The sequence below is a fragment of the Salarias fasciatus genome, chromosome 9 (assembly GCF_902148845.1).
Source record: "Salarias fasciatus chromosome 9, fSalaFa1.1, whole genome shotgun sequence".
Taxonomy (NCBI): Eukaryota; Metazoa; Chordata; class Actinopteri; order Blenniiformes; family Blenniidae; genus Salarias; species Salarias fasciatus.
Genome location: NC_043753.1, coordinates 25,947,142 through 25,969,576, shown reverse-complemented (window position 1 = coordinate 25,969,576; position 22,435 = coordinate 25,947,142). Strand labels below are relative to the sequence as shown.

General features: G+C 49.8%; 1 protein-coding gene and 1 long non-coding RNA gene across 2 annotated transcripts; both read left to right on the top strand.

Moving 5' to 3' along the window:
- Positions 1–5,160: 5,160 nt before the first annotated feature.
- LOC115394806 (uncharacterized) lies at positions 5,161–6,290 on the top strand. Its single transcript, XR_003932162.1, has 3 exons — positions 5,161–5,220; positions 5,704–5,795; positions 5,924–6,290. It is a non-coding gene; the product is annotated as an uncharacterized LOC115394806 (long non-coding RNA).
- Positions 6,291–7,188: 898 nt separating this feature from the next.
- On the top strand, positions 7,189–15,275 carry itprid1 (ITPR interacting domain containing 1). Its single transcript, XM_030100146.1, has 4 exons — positions 7,189–7,951; positions 10,870–10,997; positions 12,007–12,118; positions 14,769–15,275. The coding sequence occupies exons 1-4, from the start codon at positions 7,280–7,282 to the stop codon at positions 14,979–14,981; spliced, it is 1,125 nt and encodes a 374-aa protein (XP_029956006.1). The 5' UTR covers positions 7,189–7,279; the 3' UTR covers positions 14,982–15,275.
- The last annotated feature ends 7,160 nt before the right edge of the window (positions 15,276–22,435 follow it).

The window sequence follows — 22,435 nt, the reverse complement described above, 5'->3', positions numbered from 1 at the left end:
GAAGTTAAAAATGCAATCCACTCGATTAATCGTGGCCAGAGCCCTGGTCCCGATAGCAACCCAGTAGGGTTCTTTAAACATTTTCATGCCAACCAGCTCCTCTGCTGCCCACCACTGCCCCTCCCAGCGGATGTGAAAATGCTCACCAGATTCACGGCTCACCGGCTGGAATTGACCAGTAGGTCTGATGAGGGGAAGCTGTCGGGAGACTTCTCGATGTTATCAACACCCTGCCTGGTCTACAGAGGCAGCAGTAGGGAGGGGAGTACCTCCTGTTCTCCTTACACCCCCTCTTTTCCACCACACACACCAAAGATGTCCAGACTCTCCGCTGTGACTTTCTCTCACTGTAGAACCGCTGTGAATCACACTGAGGTCAAACCAGGGTTTTAAAGCAGTATTCTCTGCTGTTGTGATATGCTGACGACCTTCTTTTCTGTGTGAGTGACCCCACATCAAGTGTTCCTCACATTTTGACGCTTTTTAAATTTTGGTCATTTTTCAGGCTACAAATTAAATATTTCTCAGAGTGGACATCTCCCGATGAACCAACTAGCCAGAGAACCCCTGCACTCCTCTTGACCCTCCAGGACAGCCGGAGTGCCTGAAATGCACGCCATCCGTCCAGGGGCTGAGAGTACAGAACCTCTACCTTAGCAGCTACATCTAAACAGGATATTCAGAGGATGCCACTGAACACAGCCACTGTCCCCGGCCAGCAGAATTCAGACCATTTCAATGAAAATACTCCCCACCAATACTCCATAGCTTATTTCCTTAGCTATTTCAGTACTAGTCTTCCCTCACAGTTCTTTTTCCACTCCGCCAAACAGCATCATCTCCGCTCTCAGTTGGATAGATAAACATGCTGGAACAAATAGAACCTCACTGCAGAGACAGGAACGTGGCTGGTCTGGGGCTAAGCAACCTTTTGCTCTACTACTGGGCAGATAATGCTCAGAAGGTCCTGGTCTGGTTCACTGCAGATGAACTGGTGTCAAGATCAAGCAAGATCCTGCTCTATCCCACTGATGGTAAACACCTCACCCCTCTCCCTCCGAGGGTTCACTTCTAGAACTCTGTTGTAATGAACACAATAACAGTACAGAGCAAAGTCAGGCTCCACTTCTCTTCCACCGGCTCAGTCATCTACTGTATGAAGTAACCTCTGTATGGAGAACAGGGAGGACAGGCGAGGACAGCTTAGGACAGGGAAAGACAGATGAAAACATCTGTGGACATGTGAGGACAGGTTCATAGTCCATCACAGGTCAGACATACAGAGACGGATGGCCACACCAGGGAAGAGTTCCACCCGTTAAGCTCCCATGTTTGTTGGGGAATCGGACTGTCTGGAGGAAACCCAGGAACACACAGGGAGAACATGCAGACTCCACACAGGATGGGCGGCTGGTAAGAGGTGAGAGCGCTCAGCAGGGATCCACGGTGCCGAGACTGTTCAAAGACTACCTCTGAAATCTGAAAACACTTTTTCTGTGTGAGTTGAAAACAGAACTGCAGGAAACCCGACAAGAGAAATGAAAGAGCTGGAAGAGCAGGATCAGCTGAGCGCTGCCTCTGCTGGACGGTGTGAGGAAGAGCAGGATCAGCTGAGCGCTGCCTCTGCTGGACGGTGTGAGGAAGAGCAGGATCAGCTGGGCGCTGCCTCTGCTGGACGGTGTGAGGAAGAGCAGGATCAGCTGAGCGCTGCCTCTGCTGGACGGTGTGAGGAAGAGCAGGATCAGCTGAGCGCTGCCTCTGCTGGACGGTGTGAGGAAGAGCAGGATCAGCTGAGCACTGCCTCTGCTGGACGGTGTGAGGAAGAGCAGGATCAGCTGAGCGCTGCCTCTGCTGGACGGTGTGAGGAAGAGCAGGATTAGCTGAGCGCTGCCTCTGCTGGACGGTGTGAGGAAGAGCAGGATCAGCTGAGCGCTGCCTCTGCTGGACGGTGTGAGGAAGAGCAGGATCAGCTGAGCGCTGCCTCTGCTGGACGGTGTGAGGAAGAGCAGGATCAGCTGAGCGCTGCCTCTACTGGACGGTGTGAGGAAGAGCAGGATCAGCTGAGCGCTGCCTCTGCTGGACGGTGTGAGGAAGAGCAGGATTAGCTGAGCGCTGCCTCTGCTGGACGGTGTGAGGAAGAGCAGGATCAGCTGAGCGCTGCCTCTGCTGGACGGTGTGAGGAAGAGCAGGATCAGCTGAGCGCTGCCTCTGCTGGACGGTGTGAGGAAGAGCAGGATCAGCTGAGCGCTGCCTCTGCTGGACAGTGTGAGGAAGAGCAGGATCAGCTGAGCGCTGCCTCTGCTGGACGGTGTGAGGAAGAGCAGGATTAGCTGAGCGCTGCCTCTGCTGGACGGTGTGAGGAAGAGCAGGATCAGCTGAGCGCTGCCTCTGCTGGACGGTGTGAGGAAGAGCAGGATCAGCTGAGCGCTGCCTCTGCTGGACGGTGTGAGGAAGAGCAGGATCAGCTGAGCGCTGCCTCTACTGGACGGTGTGAGGAAGAGCAGGATCAGCTGAGCGCTGCCTCTGCTGGACGGTGTGAGGAAGAGCAGGATTAGCTGAGCGCTGCCTCTGCTGGACGGTGTGAGGAAGAGCAGGATCAGCTGAGCGCTGCCTCTGCTGGACGGTGTGAGGAAGAGCAGGATCAGCTGAGCGCTGCCTCTGCTGGACGGTGTGAGGAAGAGCAGGATCAGCTGAGCGCTGCCTCTGCTGGACAGTGTGAGGAAGAGCAGGATCAGCTGAGCGCTGCCTCTGCTGGACGGTGTGAGGAAGAGCAGGATCAGCTGAGCGCTGCCTCTGCTGGACGGTGTGAGGAAGCACGTCTACGCCCTGTGCTCCTCTGAAGGCTCACTTCATCTTCAGCCACATTGTTGAATTTTTCCACGTCAGATTTTTCAGAGACGTTTCCTTCCTCCTGTCTTTCAGATCGTTTCAGACAGGTGGAGGTCCTCCAGCAGGTGACCACAGCCTTCTCCTCCCTGGTGGGCTCCTCCCCCCTCAGAGCCCCCCCTGCGAGAGAGCGGTCTGCCGAGGCTCAGGCCAGGAGGAGGCGCTACGGGATGCTGCTCCGCCGGGCCTCCAAGAAGTCGCTCAGCCACGTGGGCCAACAAAAGGCTCTGGACCCGCCTGGACCTCCGTCTGCTCCACCTGAGCCACAGCACAGGATCCAGCTCCCCACAGGACCTGCTCCCCAGAGTCTGGGTCCCGCCCAGAGTCTGGGTCCCGCCCAGAGTCTGGGTCCCGCCCAGGGTCTGGGTCCCGCCCAGAGTCTGGGTCCCGCCCAGGGTCTGGCTCCTGCCCAGGGTCTGGGTCCCGCCCAGAGTCTGGGTCCCGCCCAGAGTCTGGGTCCCGCCCAGAGTCTAGGACCCCTGGCAGAAGGAAGAGCTGCTGAAGAGTCCCGGCTTCACTCTGGGGGTTTATTGAGCCCGGAGCCTGTCTTCACCCCAGAACCGGTCTTCACCCCGGAGCCGGTCTTCACCCCGGAGCCGGTCCTCACTCCTGCCGGCAGCGGTTCACTGAGGAGGACGAGGAGCCCTCGGAGAGCCAAAGAGTCTTTTGAAATGGAAGAGGCAAGTTTACGGCAGAGTTATTTACTGAAAGAGTTTCAACAATGACCGTTGGGTTCCGCCATGTTCTGTCCAGCATTCTTGTCTGTGTGGTTTTGGTCGGGTTCTGGCCGTGGTCACACATCAGTGCCATCAAAATGTGGAAATGAGGCAACACGCCTGGATGTTGCTCAGCAAGAAGCACTGATAATGCAGGTTATTGTGTCCGTTACAGGATGGAAAAGAAAAAAAAACCCTTGGTGTCTGTATGAAGCCGTGATGCCATGTTTCACTTATTAGCTATAAAATAAACTTTAACAATATATAATATTCTGAACTTGTGATGTCAGGCTTCAAACGTACGTGACTTAACACCTGGTGAACACAAATATTATGTCACTGTATGACTCCAGTTGACAGCAGCCTCGTGTCATTAGATCCTGGAGAACACGGAGAACAGTACATGTAAGGACAGACCTCCAGCTCGGATTGTTCTCACTGTGACTGTACTCACAATGCAAAGACAATATTTGCATGTCATCACTGTAGACGGATCTGGAGGGAATTTATTCTACCAACAACAAAACAACACTGCCTTCGCTCAGCAGTCACATGTTGTCACTCGTTTTCTGACTGTTTCCACACGCAGGAAACACACGACAGGAACCAGACAGAAGGAAACCGTAAAGAACTGAACCAGCAGTCAACCACACACTTTTCAGACGGGTCAGGAGCTGCAGGTGGTCCCCGGGCCATAGTTTTGGCCACTCCAGCTCCTACAGGAACTCAAAACCTTTTTATGAGATGGTTCCATTACCATGAAATTCAGTTCAATTCAGCTTTATTTCTATAGCGCCAAGAACAACACAGCTGTTCAGAAACACAGATAAAACGAAACAGTTTCACATGAGCAGCAACGAGAGACTGGGGAAAGCAAAACTTCCTTTTTAACAAAGAAACCTGCAGAACCAGAGTCCAAGGAGGACTGTTTCTGCAGAGCCAGACTCAGAGCAGACTTTCTGTTATTCCAAATAGCATCATCAGCTCGTCATCTGGTCAGAGGATCAGTCCAGCAGTTTCAGTGTTCACTGTAATAGGAAATGATTTAACATCCTCCACAGCAGTTTCTTTTCACAGTCATGAGAGCAGTTCTGGGCTCAGAACTGTGGAAGCATGGGCGGTCTGAGCCGTAGCGGTCCCTGAAGGTGTTCAGACACAGTCCAGACAGTCCAGGTCTTTGTGTCCATTCTGAATTCTGCTCTGTCGCTTCATTTTCACGCATAAATACATTTATGGATCAGGTGCTAATGCGGCTCGGCTGGTGGAGTTGGTGATCGTGCAATTGGGAGGTTGCAGGTTAGATTCCCCATCTGTAAACATGTCCTTGATGAAGACACTGAATCCTAAACTGCTCTCAAAAGCAAGTGTCTTGATAAACTCCAAAAAGGAAATCTATTTAACATTCATGTCTTCAAAATGAACACGCTGAACCTCTATGAAGCAGTCCTGATATTAAAGTCCTGTCGGCCGGTCGACACTTCCAGCATGTTCCAGGAGGTTCCTCCATCTCCCTGATAGATCAGTGTTTCACCAGCTCTGCTCTGCTCCTCTGTCTCCCAGATCAGCTTCGATGAAAGTCCTGTCAGTGGGAGCAGCGCTGGAGGAGCAGAACATTTAGGTACATATGAACCACACACACACACACACACACACACACACACACACACACACACACACGCAGCTCATGTTTACACAAATGACATGTGCTGACAGCATGTTTACTGCAGTAGAAATAGATCCACCACATTTCTCTCCAGCTGAGTGTCCCCTGCTTTCTGTCCTTCAGCCACTGGATTTCCCTGAGTGTCTCCTGCTTTTTGTCCTTCAGCCGTTGGGTTTCTCTCCAGCTGAGTGTCTCCTGCTTTTTGTCCTTCAGCCGTTGGGTTTCTCTGAGTGTCTCCTGCTTTCTGTCCTAACCCTTTGAGTCCAGTGTGAAGAGCAGCAGTCCTCTCAGTCACATGATCTCGTCCACCAAAGATCTACAGAGCAACACTCTTCTCACCGCAGCTTTATTTTGAGACCAAAACCATGTATTATCCTCACGCTTCCCTTCTTGCTCTGGACGTTCTGTGAGTCTGTAACATCATGAACTGTTTCACAGTGACGAGTCTGATTCGAGCAGCCAGCTGCCAGTCGGACAGCAGTGGTTTTCTAGAAGAACCTTTCATCCCCTCCAGGAGCAAAGCCACCAAGGTCTGCTCCCTGTGTGTGTGTGTGTGTGTGTGTGTGTGTGTGTGTGTGTGTGTGTGTGTGTGTGTGTGTGTGTGTGTGTGTGTGTGTGTGTGTGTGTGTGTGTGATGCTCGGTCTTCTGTCTGTCCAGGCTCAGTCTGGTGTGCCAGCAGGGGGCAGTGAGGAGCTGAGGTGGTGTCCTTCAGCCTATCAGGTGTCCGTCCCGTCGACCCCCCCGTCTCTCCACTCCTCTGATGGAGATGGAGGTCTGCCTCCGTCCCTCCGTCCTTCACTGCATGCTGGGACAGACTTGGGGTCGTCTCAGGAGCCGTCCTGCCCGTCCAGCCAGAGACAGGCGGTTTGTTCCGGTCTACCTCACTGCTCTTCACCTCAGTCCCAGAGTATCAGTGAGACCCGGGCAGAACGTCTTCCCTCCTTTACCGCCACTCCTCCACTCACCTCCACCGTCGTGGAAAAGGCCTCGGTGTCGGGAGAGTTCAGGAAGGCTGAGGATGCCGAGGCTGATGCTTCATTGTCCCATCTTCCTGGTCTTACTCATGATTCTGAAAGCTCCAGCATCTCTCCACAAACAACTGACCACCAGTTCCCTTTAAATGTGGATACTGACTTTTATTTCTCTACTGCTATATGTCATTTCCCAGCAGACCTTCCAGTAAGCCCTGCTGGCTGGGAGGAGACTCAGGTGCCTGCCACTTTCCCCAGTTCACCTAACCCTCACCGTCTAACGCCTCTTGATTGTTCCTCCAGCATTCACAGTTCATCACCCAGTCAAAAAGATTTGTTGTCCCCAGACCCAGATGGATTTAAAACCTCTGAATCCCGAAGCCAGATGTCCCGATGTGAGCATGATCGACCGTCTTCCCCCTTCCAGTCCAACACACAGACAGCTCCTGGTGATCCAGACTCTGGGTGGACTCAACCTGGATTTGTTTCTTTCATTCCTTCAGTCGGAGTCAGTCAGTCTGTTGATCCAGATGTCCTCACAGGTCCAGTTGTCGGAAAAGTATTGAATTTAATAACACAGTCACACAATGATCAGCAACAGGCAGTCCTTCGCCAGGAGAAAAGACCTCCAGTCCAGGATTTCCCTTACGTTGAAATGGATTTCACCCCTTTAGATTCAAAGGACACATTTAAGATGGATATAAAGCAGAAAGCAGATGAGGAGACAAAGAAAATGGTGAGAGAAGATACAAATGTTCACATCTCAGACTCAGAAAGCTCCGGGCACATCCATAACGAAGAAAGTGACCATATACAGATCAATCAAGACCACCAGACTGCTCCGTCTGACCAGCCACTTCTTTGTCAAATGGACGTTGACAGTACACAAAGTGAATCACCTGAAGGTGCCCTGATTGGACCTGACCAAGATGCAGGGTTGAAGCACACACCTGCACTGAGGCCAAGTGATCTGATTGAGATTGACAGTTTAGATCTGGTGTTTGAAACCTCGGTTGACGGCTCAGACAGTGAAAATGGAGACATGCAGGCGTTTCTTCAGCAGCTGGAGGCTGAAGGGAGAGTCTACTGGGCAGAACCGGTGCAGCTGTCCAACTCCACCTCCAGCTCAACCCCCGTCCCTGAAGAGTCCAGCAGCCTGGACGCTTCAGAAGCAACTGACCGTCAGATGGAAAGACATGAGAGTGTCTGCTCTAAAACGTCTTCCTCCAGCTCTACAATGCCACTCCCCAAGACACCAGGCCGATCTGTGTCTCTTCAGATGTCTTCTGGCCTGTCTACCCATATCGTCCACAGGAAGGATGTCCCCTACATGGACAAGTCAAAACAGGCCAGTCTTCCATGTATACTTCCACTGGACACGTCCACCCCCTTCAGAGCCGTACAGTCCTGGACCGACCTGCAAATCAAAAGAAAGCCAGATCAGACTCAGGAAGCAGTGACGTCTCTACCACAGTGTGTCCCTCCACTGTCCATCGACTGGCAGTCCCATGAGACCACAACTGATCTGGCTCCAGATGACGATGCCGTGTCTGTGGACACCGGGCTGTGGCCCGATGAGCAAGACTCAATCGATGGACACGATCCTGAAGAGACGATGTTCTGGGAAGTGGCTCGCTGCAGCTCCTGTGGACACCGATGGTCCTCCTGCTCTGGGAAGTGTCGCCGCTCGCAGCATGCCTTCACACACTCCGATGTAAGTCACACAAACGCCAGATACTTCCATGCTCTTTCAATGGCTTTCCAAACAAACAGCGTACTATTACAATTATGATCATTAGTAAGATTGATATTCACCTCCATCAACAACTCCATGTTTTAAAGCTTGTTTGAGTTCATCTGTGGGGCCTATGGGGGTACCAGGATGACCACTGGGGGAGTGTGTCTGTTTCCACCACTGTGTGTGGGATGTGTTGACTCTTCAACAGAAAGCTGTGCTGCTCCATGTGATCATGGTTGATGAGCTGCTCTTTCAGCCCAGAATGGAACCATGTAGATCACCAAGGTGTCTTCAGATCATACAGGAAACGGATCACTTTACTTTTTATATTCAAACTTTTACTTTGTCTGTCTGTAAAGCAGTTTGGAATTATGCTTTAGAAAAGTGTTAAATAAACAAAGAGAAGCTCTCCCGGAGGTGGGAGTTGAAAACCCTGCTGACAGAGGGTTCCACCAGACGTTCCCAGCAGACCCTCACAACACGTTTGGGTCTGCCAAGTCTGTCCGGTTTCCTCCTCCGCCAGCGAATCCAACTCACCACCAGGTGGAGATCGGTCCACAGTTCTGCTCCTCTCTTCACCCGAGTGTCCAAAACACAAGGTCAGAGGTCAGATGACACGACCACAAAGTCGATCATCCACCTCTGACCTAGGGTGTCCTGGTGCCAAGTGCACTTATGGACCCCCCTGTGCTCCAACATGGTGTTTGTTATGGACAAACTGTGACTAGCACAGAAGTCCAATAACAGAACACCACTGGGTTCAGATCAGGGAGGTCGTGCGATCCAATCACCCCCTCCAGGTCTCACTGTCACTGCCCACGTGGGCTTTGAAGTCCCCCAGTAGAACCATGGAGTCCCCAGATAAGCAAACCCACACCAGCCCGCCACCTCTCACCATGGGCAATGCCAGAGCAGTGGAGAGTCCAGCCCTTCTCCAGAGGTTGGGTTCCAGAGCCCCGGCTGTGTGGAGGTGAGCCCGACTATATCTAGCCGGTACCTCTCAATCTCCCTCACAAGCTCAGGCTCCTCCCCCCAACGAGGTGACATTCCATGTCCCTAGAGCTAGTCTCTAGGACCGGGTCGCTGGGCACCCTGCTGTCAGCTGCCACCTAATCCACACTGCACCCGGCCCCTACGGTTCCCTTAGTGGGTGGTGGGTCTGCCGGAGGGCTGGCCCACGTCGCCCCTTTGGGCCCCATGGGCAAATGCCCGGCCACCAGGCGCTCGTTTACGAGCCCCAACCCCAGGCCTGGCTCCAGGGTGGGGCCCCGGCTGCGCCATACCGGGCGACGACATGGACCTTGATTTAATCTGTCTCACAGGGGTTATTGACCTGCCCTTAGTCTGGCCCATCCCCCAGGACCTGTGTGCCATGGGAGACCCTGCCAGGGGCATAAAGCCTTGGACAACATAGCTCCTGGAATCATGTGAGCACTCAAATTGTCACACCACTTTGAGGGGGCAGATCAGGGTGAGTTATTAAAATGTATTATTTTATATTTGAATGGATATTGATCAGTCGATCCTGGGATCCAGGACAAACAATGTGGTTTTCATGCTGGTGGTGGAACCCTTAACCAGCTCTAGATCCTCTAGGGCTCATGAGTGTTCGCCCAACCAGTGCACATGTGTGTTGTGGATTTGGAGAGGGTGTACAACCGCGTCCCTTATGGTGTCTTGTGGGGGTTTCTTGGGGAGTACGGAGTCCGGGGCCCCTTGTTAAGGGCCATCCGATCTCTGTATGTACCTCAGTGACCGTGGTGACCACACTCCTAAACTCCAGGTCCGCAGCGGCAATGAGATCACGGACTGGGCGGACAACTGAAGCCTGGGAGACCCAGGTTAGGCGGGGACGTCCCACAGGTCAGCACCAACCTTAAGGTGGAGGACGAGTTTCAGCACAGAGGACTTTTTGGGGGATTACAGTCAGGCGGCCCTGGCCACCTCGGCACCGCCCCAAGCCTCTTTTTTTTTTTTTTTTTTTTTTTTTTTGATCATGATGCTGGCGGCGCAATGATTTGCACATTTATTTTACATGCACCGCTTCTCCTCACGTAGCAGGCGGGGGACAGGAGGACAAACTGTGTGATGATGGAGACTGACAGGTTAGAGGTGGAGAATGGACCTGGAGCTTCATGTTTGACGTTCTGTTTGAAGCGACTAGCCTAGCTACGAGCGCGCAGCGCCAGCAACTGTCTGGTCATGTGACCAGATCATGTGACCAGGCGGCGTTTGATCAAACCAGTCGCCTGCATTATAATTATAACTGTGTAAATCATCGGACCGCAGCCGGCATCGTGATTAAAAAAAAAAAAAAAAGAGGCTTTTGGCCGAGTTGGTAAGCAGCTTACAGTCAAGTCGGCACCGACCAGCTTGGCCACTTGAGAGCTCCCCCCACCCCCCAGCGAGGCCAACTTGGCGAGATGCCGACTTGGCTTGATGCCGACTTGACTGTATCCCGGGGGCGGTGCCGAGTTGGCCAGGGCCGACTCAGACTGGTGCCGGCCTGACTGTATCCCCTTTTTGGGCCGGTAAAGCCTCTCCAAGCCGATCACCGATCAGCCTGATTCTTCGCTGTTTGATGATGACTGACAGAGGGCTGGGCTTTCCCGCTCTTTCTTAAACTTGGTGTTTGTACAGCGGTGGTACCAGCAGATGCCTGGGATGTTACATCCTAAACGGGAGACCCTGAAGTGTTGGAGGGTGCAGAGCTCTGATCGATAGGATCAATATGTCTTCACAGCAGCAGCCTGGTTGGACTCGGTTCGTTGATTCTGCTCAGTTGAACTGTCTGTCGCGGTGCAGGCAGTCTGCAGTCTGCAGGTTGGTGTTCGATCCGGGTTTTCCAACAGTGAAGCTCCCGTCCTGAACGTGTCCTGCTCCTCTCCATACAGCACTGTGAGGATGAGGATGAGCAGATGATGAAGAGCCTGCAGCGGTTCGGCTGTGTTCTCAGTCACATGGAGGATCAGCTGTCTGAGGCCCAGGCTGCAGTGTACTGCTCTCTCTCTGACACAGACAGGTACGCAGGATTCAAACCCTCACTTCACACAGACTGCCGCCACCTGGAGGATGACTGCGCTGGTCACTTTCAAATGGAGTCGCACAATTAATCGAATTTAAATCATGATCACGGTTTTGGCTGCAACTAAATGATATGTTTATATATTTCAATATATTCCCATTTAAAATGCGGGCTCTGCTGCAAAACCTATGTAATCAAGCACTTTCTCGAGCAGCAGTCAGCCAGCCACCAGAGGGCGCATGGTGGTTAAGGCTTCTTTGAGCTGCCTAAATAACAAGAGCCCTGCAGCCTAATCATTCTTGATTAAATTTTTATTACCTCCTCTAGGAGGTTATGTAATCACATCGGTTTGTTGATTAGTTGGTTTGTTGGTTTGTCAGCAACATTACGGAAAAAGTAATGGACGGATTGCAATGAAACTTTGTGGAAAGGTGGGTCTTGGACTAACTTAGAATCCATTAAATTTTGGTGATGATCCAGATCACTGCCTGGATCCAGGAATTGTTTAAAGGATTCCTTATCATTGAGAGATAGGGAGTCTTTCACATAGTTGGGCAGGCCCGCCGCCAGGGGCGTGCGGCATGTGGCGCAGCTTGGTGACTGATTTGACCTGTGGCGGAGGTCTGCGCCCTCGGAGTGCCAAATTCTAGTTTTTCTATGATTAAGCATTTATTCTTATTTAAAGTTTCATTTTGCACTGAAAACTGTTCACATATTGTTTGTTTGAAAGTCGTCCAATAAAAATACAGACGTTGTTCCTAACATGATGAATGAATCTAATAAATAATTGTGATTACAGAACTGATCAAAATTATTGTGATTATCATTTTTGACCATAATCATGCAGCCCTGATTTCAAAAGAGAGTCTTTCAGAGGAAATGTAATGATCCCTCAGGAAAAACCAGGTGAGCCCGACTGGGAACTAACTGTAGGATTTCACTAGTAGTTACTGCTAGATTTTAAAGTAGTGTGTGTGTGTGTGTGTGTGTGTGTGTGTGTGTGTAGGGAGACGGTGCGGGACATCGAGGATCTGAGACGGGCAGTGAAGCAGGAAGCTGCTCTCCTGGAGGTTCTGCTGAGTGAAGTGAGCTGTCTCCACGATGAGAGCATGAAGATGGTAAGAAAGTCACATGATCCCTTCACCCAACAGGAAAGAGGAACAGACCCAGGTCCGAGGACAACGCGGCAGAGGCCCTTTACTGTCATATACTCTGAACGGGACAAACGTCAAACACAGAAATGACTTTGATTGATTTGAAAGTGACGGTCAGTTCTTTATCCTCCCCCACAGAGCCCAACCCCCGACACCCCCCGACTGAAAACACACCACATATTAGAACCTGCAGAACAGGAACCACCTCCACACTGCTCACTCTGAGTCTGGTCCCTCCGTGTAGCTCAGCAGGACCCCACAGGAAGTGTGTTACTGAATGAACATTTTTCTTGCTGCACAGTATTTTGGGCCAAAAACAAACAAACTGAGAGCAAGAACTTTTCCAAACACGGTTTTAGGAGATCGAACAGTGCGTCAGCCGGGGACACTCAGGACCTGTTCAGACTTGGCATTAAAGCTCGTGTCCGGAGTTTCCATTCGTTTCCAATGTATGTATCATTTTTCAACAGAGCTTACCGTTTTTTCGGCACTATAAGGCTCACTGGATTAATAGGCTCACAGTCAATGAATGGTTTTTATTAAAAAAAAATTTATACATGGGGCGCACCACATTTTAAGGCGCACAGGATGTATAGAATAGTATGAGAGAAACACATACTGGCAGTCTCGGTGGTTACATTCTCGGTTGAAATGTGTGAGTAAAGCGACATATCAGAGCCAGTCTGACTGAGGATCGCTCCTCTTCACAGATGTGCAGCTCAGAGCGGCCACGACTGGTCGAACTCACTCGGTCAGCGGGGTTCAGCCAGCTGCCGTCTCCTGAGTGAAGCCCCCCACCGACAGCTCAGCCGCAGCCGGCCGGGCGCTCCCGGCGTCCCGGCGGGTGGGCTGCCGGGCGGGGCCGGCCGTTCTCGGAGTGGCAGCGTGCAGGCTCCCGCCCGGCGTCCAGCCGCTCCCCACGTCGGCCGGCTGTGCAGCCGCTCGCCGTGCTCCGTTCTGTTTAAACTAGCTAGCTTAGCAGCTTAGCAAACAGGGGTTGTTTGCGCATATCAGGGTGATTACCGTAATTCCCGCAAAAAAGGCGCCTCGGATTATAAGGTGCTCTGCTGGATTTTGAGAAAATTACAGGCTTTTACGTGCGCCTTATAGTGCGTAAACTACGGTAAATGTGTTAGTTTGGTTCGATACTACAATATAATATTAGCATAAAGCAATATAAAAATTTATTTATGAGCCTCGCCTTCGTCTCATAGACCCCCATGTTATCTGAAAAAGCGCCGGTCAGCTTCAGCCAATAGATTTCGAGCTTCCGCATTCTGGGCCGCTCGCCCAGGCAGAGGAGAGTTAGCTCTGCAGGAGCCGCCCCGCTTACCTCGGATATATCCACTGTCTGCTGAACATCCACCGTAAACAGCTCAACATGGAGGATGCTGTAGGACTCAGAGGCTCTCATTTTCACCAAATGGATAATAGCGTGCACAATCAAAGGGGCGTGGCTTGGTCGCTCATGAAAGCAGAGGGAGGGCGGAGCCTCGAGACCTTGGATTAAAAAAAACCCTCTCTCTTTCAAAACTCCGGACTTTAAAGGTGCTGTAGGCATGACTTTGCTAGTCAATGCTAATTTTTCTGTGTTTTCTTTGGATTAAATGTTAGAGTATCCATTGATAATCCTTTAGGAGTGTAGCATAACTGCACTACCGTGAGGGCGCAGCGTTTCCATCTGTCTCTGTTCTGAGCTGAAAAGGAATCTCGACAGCTCCAGGTATCTTTGACCAATCAGAAGAGCCCCTGAGGCTCTAACCGTGATTGGTCGAGGGGCGTTCGTCACACGTTCTTGTGGGAGGGGCTTAACTTGCGTAAGGGCGTGATGTCAGAGAAAACAGGACAGGATTGGCTGTGCTGGGTTTCAAATTGCCATCTTAGATGGGTCAAATCGCCATCTTGCTTAGGTAACCCTAAGCAAGATGGCGGAGATGCAGAATCCTGCCTACAGCACCTTTAACTTGCATCTTGGGTAGTAGGAGCACAGCTGGGGGCCAAGACCGGATACCCGTCTTATCAGTGCATTGATATGCTTGTAGGGCAAGCCAGTTCAGATCGGAATACTGGAACTAATGTCACATCCTGGCACACAGCAAATAAACTAGAGTAAATAAACCAATATTAAATGATGTTTAACTAAAAATGCATGTGCTTAATTTTCTGTGCATAATTTTCAATGAAAGAGCAGATAGTCAGCTTGAAGTGCCGGAACACTCACTCCAGGAGGCAGGCTTAGGAGCCATTCAGCCAATTACGATAAACAACAAATGACGGACATGATATTAAACCACCCAGCGCTGCTGAATGGCTGCTGCTGGGGAGAAGTTTATACCGTCTGGTTTAGGAACACTGTAAGTTAACACTGAGAATATGGGCTGAAACTGAAGAATGATGAAGCCTCCACCTCAGAAACGCTCCACCTGCTCCACTGTGTTCCACTGTGGATCCATTTGTTTTTTTGTTCTTGTTGCTTCCAGTATTTTAAAAAGTTGAAGTCTGTATGGATCAAAAGCAATAAATAACCCATGGTCTGAGGTTTGGCCAGGTGGAGGCTTGTGGAATGAGGAGCTGCTGCTAACCCTCTGTCTCCCCTCTGATTGCCTCTGAGCAGAAGATGGACTCGCTGCTGGAGGAGCAGTCGCTGGTCTGCTCTCAGCTCAGGATTCTTCCAGGTTCTGCGTCACTGAGCCCGATCGGCAGCAGGTCGGTGGCCACTCAGTGCTGCCTGCTCCCCGGCGAGGACCTGGACCGGTCCCCGAGGCAGACGGACAGGCTGGAGCCAGTGAGCTTCCTACAGAGGATGAAAACATCATGCATTCAGTAGATGGACTGTTTCTGCTGCTGTCTCTCCTGGATCCATCCTCATGCCTGAACCAGCAGACAGTCCTGTAGAACCGGGAGCCCGGTGAGCTTCTGACAGGGTGAGATCTTTAAAGAGTCATGCACAGAGGTCCCAGGATGGATTTTTAAGATGAGCAAGGCGCAGCCTCATTGATGGGCCCACAACTTGCCATTGTGGATACAAGGCGCACCGCTGTGCATGCTGGGTGCTCTTTGTTGTGTTGCATCGCCAAGTTTGTCCCTCTTTTTATCTGGACAGTGGCCCACAAAGGATACGCTCCCCAAGGGTGTGATTTCCATGAGAGACAAACTGCCTGCCTGTTCGTGGTGTGTTCATGGTGTGTTCATGGTGTGTTCATGGCGTGTTCATGGTGTGTTCATGGCATGTTCATAGTGTGCTCATGGTATGTTCATGATGTGTTCATGACATGTTCATTGTGTGTTCATGGTGTGTTCATGGTGTGTTCATGGTGTGTTCATGTGTGTTCATGGCGTGTTCATGGCGTGTTCATGGTGTGTTCATGGTATGTTCATGGTGTGTTCATGGTGTGTTCATGGTGTGTTCATGGTGTGTTCATGTGTGTTCATGGCGTGTTCATGGCGTGTTCATGGTGTGTTCATGGTATGTTCATGGTGTGTTCATGGTATGTTCATGGTGTGTTCATGGTATGTTCAAGGTGTGTTCATGGCGTGTTCATGGCGTGTTCATGGTGTGTTCATGGTATGTTCATGGTGTGTTCATGGTGTGTTCATGGTGTGTTCATGGTGTGTTCATGTGTGTTCATGGCGTGTTCATGGCGTGTTCATGGTGTGTTCATGGTATGTTCATGGTGTGTTCATGGTGTGTTCATGGTGTGTTCATGGTGTGTTCATGGTGTGTTCATGGCGTGTTCATGGTATGTTCAAGGTGTGTTCATGGCGTGTTCATGGCGTGTTCATGGTGTGTTCATGGCATGTTCATAGTGTGCTCATGGTATGTTCATGATGTGTTCATGACATGTTCATTGTGTGTTCATGGTGTGTTCATGGTGTGTTCATGGTGTGTTCATGGTGTGTTCATGGTGTGTTCATGGTATGTTCATGGTGTGTTCATGGTGTGTTCAAGGTGTGTTCATGGTGTGTTCATGGTATGTTCATGGTGTGTTCATGGCGTGTTCATGGTGTGTTCATGGTATGTTCATGGTGTGTTCATGGTGTGTTCAAGGTGTGTTCATGGTGTGTTCATGGTGTGTTCATGGCGTGTTCATGGTATGTTCATGGCGTGTTCATGGTATGTTCAAGGTGTGTTCATGGTGTGTTCATGGTGTGTTCATGGCGTGTTCATGGTATGTTCATGGCGTGTTCATGGTATGTTCAAGGTGTGTTCATGGTGTGTTCATGGTGTGTTCATGGCGTGTTCATGGCGTGTTCATGGTGTGTTCATGGTGTGTTCATGGTGTGTTCATGGCGTGTTCATGGTGTGTTCATGGTGTGTTCATGGTATGTTCAAGGTGTGTTCATGGTGTGTTCATGGTATGTTCATGATGTGTTCATGACATGTTCATGGTATGTTCAAGGTGTGTTCATGGTATGGTCATGGTGTACTCACAGTGTGTTCATGGTGTGTGTGACAGGCTGCTGCCTGTCTGTGGGTTTGTCTGCAGTGAGCCAGCCTTGTCAGGGTTTTTATTCTTTGTATAGAAATCAAAAATACAAAATACACAAACCAAAGCGCGCAGGGCCTGGAGGACCTGCAGGGCCTGGAGAGGGGCCAGCGACGCCCTCCGGGCCTGGAGGGCATCGCTGGCCCCTCTCCAGGCTGCACACAAATCAGCTGCCTGCTGACAACCAGACTCCACAGACCGTCGTCTGCTCTGTTATGCCCTGTGCCCCTGCGGCCAGATGGGGGCGCTCAGGGCCTGTTTTGTTGTGCGTGCCCTGTCTCATTGATGTCTCTGTCTGCTTCTCCTCATGCTCTCCTGCCTGTCTCCCCTATTTAGACCCCGCTCCCGTTGCTTGTCTTGTCGGCTCCTTGTAGGTCTGTCCATCAGTTCCATCCCTTGTTACCTTCCCTGCATTGACTCAGCTCTTCTGTGCATTTGTGAAATAAAGGAGTTCAGCTCCACCTGTTCTACCTGTCCTTCCACCCTGCAGCCTGACATGCTCCTTCTCTGCTCCTGAGACTCTGGTGAGACTCTCATGGCTCTTTGTGTGGGTTCTTCCTGTCCTCCTGGAGCAGCTTTTAAAGCCCCAGAGAGGGAGGAAATGGAGACCACTAGCTACTCTCCACACTCTCCTCTCCCCAGCCTGCCCCAGGTCCTCCTCCCTCCCTCTGCCGTGCATCCAAGCTTAACCACGCCCCACCACCACAGTACGCTCATGGCGTGTTCATAAGATGTTCATGGATTGTTCATAGTGTGTTCATGGATTGTTCATAGTGAGTTCATGGATTGTTCATAGTGTGTTCATGGATTGTTCATAGTGTGTTCATGGATTGTTCATAGTGTGTTCATGGATTGTTCATAGTGTGTTCATGGATTGTTCATAGTGTGTTCATAGTGAGTTCATGGATTGTTCATAGTGTGTTCATGCTGGTGCCAAAAGCAAAAGGAGTAAATCAACATCATTTTCAGGTGTTCATCCTCAGCAGACTGAAATAGTGTCAATATTTTGGAGCAACCCCAGTAAAATCTGATGAATGATGTTTCTGTATCTGAAAGTGTTGTGATGTTTCTAAATCCAGAAAGCAGCCAGGAGTTGAGCCTTGCTTCAGTGAAGGTCGCCAGAATGTTTGTGAATGAGTCTCTGAACTGAGCTAAAGCTCTCAGAACCTCGGGTTTTGTTCACCGCTGTTTGAATGTTTCTCAGCTCTGTCAGTCATTCCTCATCTGTCATTGTTCTGTTTTTGATCAGTGCCATAAGAAATGGCAGCAGCAGTGACGCTTTGTTTCCCTAATATCAAATGGATGTGCCTCATATGTAAAACAGCATGCATGATGATTATTTATAGCAGTAGAGGTCATGTCTGCTGGGCGGATGGCCCACGCTGAATGTGATTGGATTCAGTAGAATAAAGCTGTGAAGCACGAAGCCTGTATATATAATCATGTGCTCTGAGAGTCTTTTTGTGTGTTATTGTGTGAAGACACATGATACCGACGGCACAATGGCTCCAGTGCGTGAAGAAGACACTCCACAGTGAAGCACTAATTACCAGAGGATCGCCTGGCGGCCACTTCAAAGGATGTGCTTTTGTTCCACGGTCACAAGTGTGCTGTTTGCTGGAAAATGAGAGAACTTTCATTTGAGATCACTCTGTCCACACACTCCGATTCAGAAACTCACTTCCACTTACTGGAAACATTTCATGGCAGTGCACGGTGACACAATGTTTCTTCTTTCACAATTAAATCATTTGGAATGAAAGTGTTCTGTTTGGTATTTACTGCAGACCGAGACTCCAGAATGAGACTTCAGGTAAACACTCCTGTAGTCAGACTGGTTTTTCTCAGACCGAATAGAATAGAATAGAATAGAATAGAATAGAATAGAATACTTTATTGATCTCACAATGGAGAAATGTACAGGTTCCCGAGGCGCATAGAACACACAGCAATGAAAGTAAATAAGACCAAGAAATAGTGCAAATCGTGGTAGCAAAAGACAGGAACATCTAACTCTGCACTGCACACCAGTCTTACCAGGAAATTAACCTTTCACAGGAAATATATAATAAATAAATATATGATGATAATAATAACTAGAAATCAGCACTCAGAGAGGCAGACCTCCGCCACAGCTGAAATCAGTCACCAACAACAATGAGAACACCAGATATAATAAAACCACATTGTGATCGGAGCAGAGCGCTGCGCCACGCGGTGCCTCTCTCTGTCGCCCTCTCACCCTCTCTCGCTGTGTGTGTGTGTGTGAGTGTGTGTGTGTGTGTGTTTATCTGAAAAGGAAAACTGAAAAGCAACATAATTTATGTTATTTTATTTCATTTTAATTTGAAAATTGACCGGATCCTGTCGTATTTTCCGTTCCAGACTTGTCTGGTGCGATCTGCTCTGTCCAGCTTTAGCGGAGAAATAGAGCGGCGGCGGTCCGCGGCGCTCCCCCGCGTTCCTGTGTGAACCGTCAGATAGGTTAACAGGGGCGCCGATCTGGAACTGGGTGCTCGGTGCTTCCGCTTCCGTGTGCGGCGCGTCCCCCCCCCCCCCGTCGGCGGGCCTGCCCAACCATGTGAAAGACTCCCTATCTCTCAATGATAAAGAATCCTTTAAAAAATTCCTGGATCCAGACAGTGATCCGGATCATCACCAAAACTTAATAGATTCTAAGTTCGCCCAAGACCCTCCTCTCCACAAAGTTTCATTGCAATCCGTCTATTACTTTTTCCATAATGTTGCTAACAAACCAACAAACCAACCAACCAACCAACATACGGACGTGATTACATAACCTCCTGGTGGAGGTAAATATATAAATACAATGCATACTATATGTATATATATATATATATATATATATATATATATGTGTGTGTGTGTGTGTGTGTGTGTGTGTGTGTGTGTGTGTGTGTGTGTGTATATATATATATATATATATATATATGTTCAACAAAAATATAAACACAACACTTTTGTTTTTGCTCTCATTTTTCATGAGATGGACTTAAAGATCTAAAATTCATTCCAGATAAACAATATCAACATTTCTTTCTAACATTGCTCACAAATCTGTCTGAATGTGTGATAGTGAGCACTTCTGCTTTGCTGAGATGATCCATCCCACCTCACAGGTATGCCACATCCAGATGCCGCTGGGGGTCGCTGCGGCACGTGACTGTGTCCCGGGGAGCCGTAAGGCATCATGGGAGGGGATTGTTCGGGTCATTTCATGTGTTTGTGTTTAATTGTATTAAAATATGCTTCATTTTGTTTTAGATTTGTTAAGTAATTGTTTTTCTATGCGTTGATATCGTTTTTCCGGTCTTTTTATGTTAAGTTTGATTTCCGTTATGTCGCACCAGGAGTGAGAAGGGTCGGTACGAGAGAGACCAGGCCTCTCTGCCGGCGTTAGTTTGTGTGTGTGACAAGTGTAACTGGTGTCTGTCGTTCTGCGTTGTGGATTGCAAATACAGACTCCAGGAAACAGGTTTCTTGATCAAAACTTCTTTATCTGTGAATATGGACAGAGAACACGTGAGCTGCTGCACATGAGCTTTTCAGCACGTCTCTTCTCTTTCTCTGATCGTGCATGAGGGCTCTGACCAGATATATATATATGAGAAAAAACAAAACCAAACGAACAAAAACCCCAAACAAAACTCAAAACACATCAATTAAAACAATACATTAAAGAACATAATAAAGAAGAACTACTGTTGTACCTGTGAATATGGACAGAGTACACGTGAGCTGCTGCACATGAGCTTTTCAGCACGTCTCTTCTCTTTCTAATAGATGGGGAAAAAAGCAAGCACGTTAGAGGAAGCTAATGCTAACTAGCGCTAGCCTCCAACCTGCAACGTGATCCGAAAATGCACTTCACAGACCGAACCTTAAAAAAACTGAACCGTGATGGGTCCAACATAAAACAGAACCCCCCCAAAATGCCCAACGGAGCACTTAAAACGCAATTAATAACTTAAAAAAAATAAAACTGCGCAGGAGCGGCTGAAGCGGCAGCTTACCTCTGATCGTGCATGAGGGCTCTGACCAGAGTAGGCATGCGCAGGGTACGTCACTGCGCCGCCCAGTGCACGCACACGCACAAGCACAACAGTCAGAACTCATAAAGCACAATAAATGAAGGATTTTAGTGAAACTCAAATTAATAATATGTTACACAAGCTCCCAACATGCTTTAGTTGTTGTAACAATAAAAGCTTTGGTTGCGCTAAAGAGCAGCAGTCCTTGTTGATCATTGCCTCCGCCGGCGACACACTGGTGTCAGAAGTAGGATAGAAGAGCACTCACGAAGACTGCAGCTCGCTGTCGCTGGCATTAGTTTGTGTGTGTGTGTGTGTGACATGCTCCCAACATGCTGTTCACCCTGCGCTCCTGCGCCGTTGCTCGACTCCACAGACATGTCCAGCGTCACGGTCACCAATGTAGCGGTCGCACAAAGAGGAGACGGACGAGAGGAGAGCTGTGTGTTGTTTATTCACAGCACCCAGGTGACAGCTGTCATTTCAGGAAGCCAACACATGACAGAACATTTCCGCCCTTTTAAACCCCACCAACAGAGCACCACACCTCCTCACAAAGTTATGCAGCATGATACATGTGTACAATATATTGTTTTAGCAGAGTGGGTGCTACACAGTAGATTTGTATGATTTATTCAGACTGACTGTGTTCAGACTGACTGTAGTCACACTGGTTGTACTCAGACTGACTGTACTCAGACTGGTTGTACTCAGGCTGACTGTACTCAGACTGACTGAACTGAGGGGCGTGGCCAGATGTGCCACTGTGTACCGGCAGTCGTCTACCTGCTCTGCTTAAACTGCTACTTGTTGCTGCTTTATTGTGTATTTTATGCCAGGATATCTCTGCTTTGCTAGTGTATAACCGCCAGGCACTCACTGATCTGAACCGATCCTATGGGGTCTGGCTAAGCCGCAATTTTGAGGATCAAACATCCAAACCTCCTCCTCACCTGGCCTCAGTACCAGCTTACCTGCTGCGCTCACCTGTCCCAACGCGGAAGAGGAGGACCAGAAAGCGTGGAAAACGCGGAGGCGTTCTCGTCAGAATCAGGGCATGCTGGACATCTAATTCAGGGATTACCCCTCTCCTCTGTACGCCTGGATGCCCCGCGCTTCAAGGAGCGCATGGATTGCGGTGGATTCAGCCTGTGGCTCCTGTGCGCCTGGACTCCGGCCTCCGGCACCTGCCGCTAGCAGCGCCGCTGCACAAGCGCTTCGCCAAGCACCGCGCCGTGGATTCTGGATCTCTCCGGCCGCTGAGCCAAATCTCTCCACGGGCCTGCGAGGATGTGACTCTGCGCCTGGGCCTGCTGAATGCTAGATCGCTAGCCAACAAAACATTTATTCTTAATGATCTCTTCACGTCGCAGAAGCTGGATTTTCTGTTGCTCACAGAGACATGGCTGCAAGTCGGTGAGTCGACCCCGTTCTCCGAACTTTTACCTCCTGACTGCTTTTATCTCAACTCACCCCGGACCACGGGTAGAGGTGGAGGACTGGCAACCGTGTACAGATCCAGCTACACCTGTCGGCAGGTACCGGCAGATTCATTCTCCAGCTTTGAGCTTCAGACATTTGTGATAAACTTTGATCCTCCAGTCATGTGAGCGTTGGTGTATCGCCCCCCCAAAGTTCAACAAAGATTTTATTCAGAACTTTACAGACTTTCTATCAGGCTTGTCCCTGAACTTTGATCAGTTTTTAATCGTTGGGGATTTTAATATTCATGTGAATCCAGA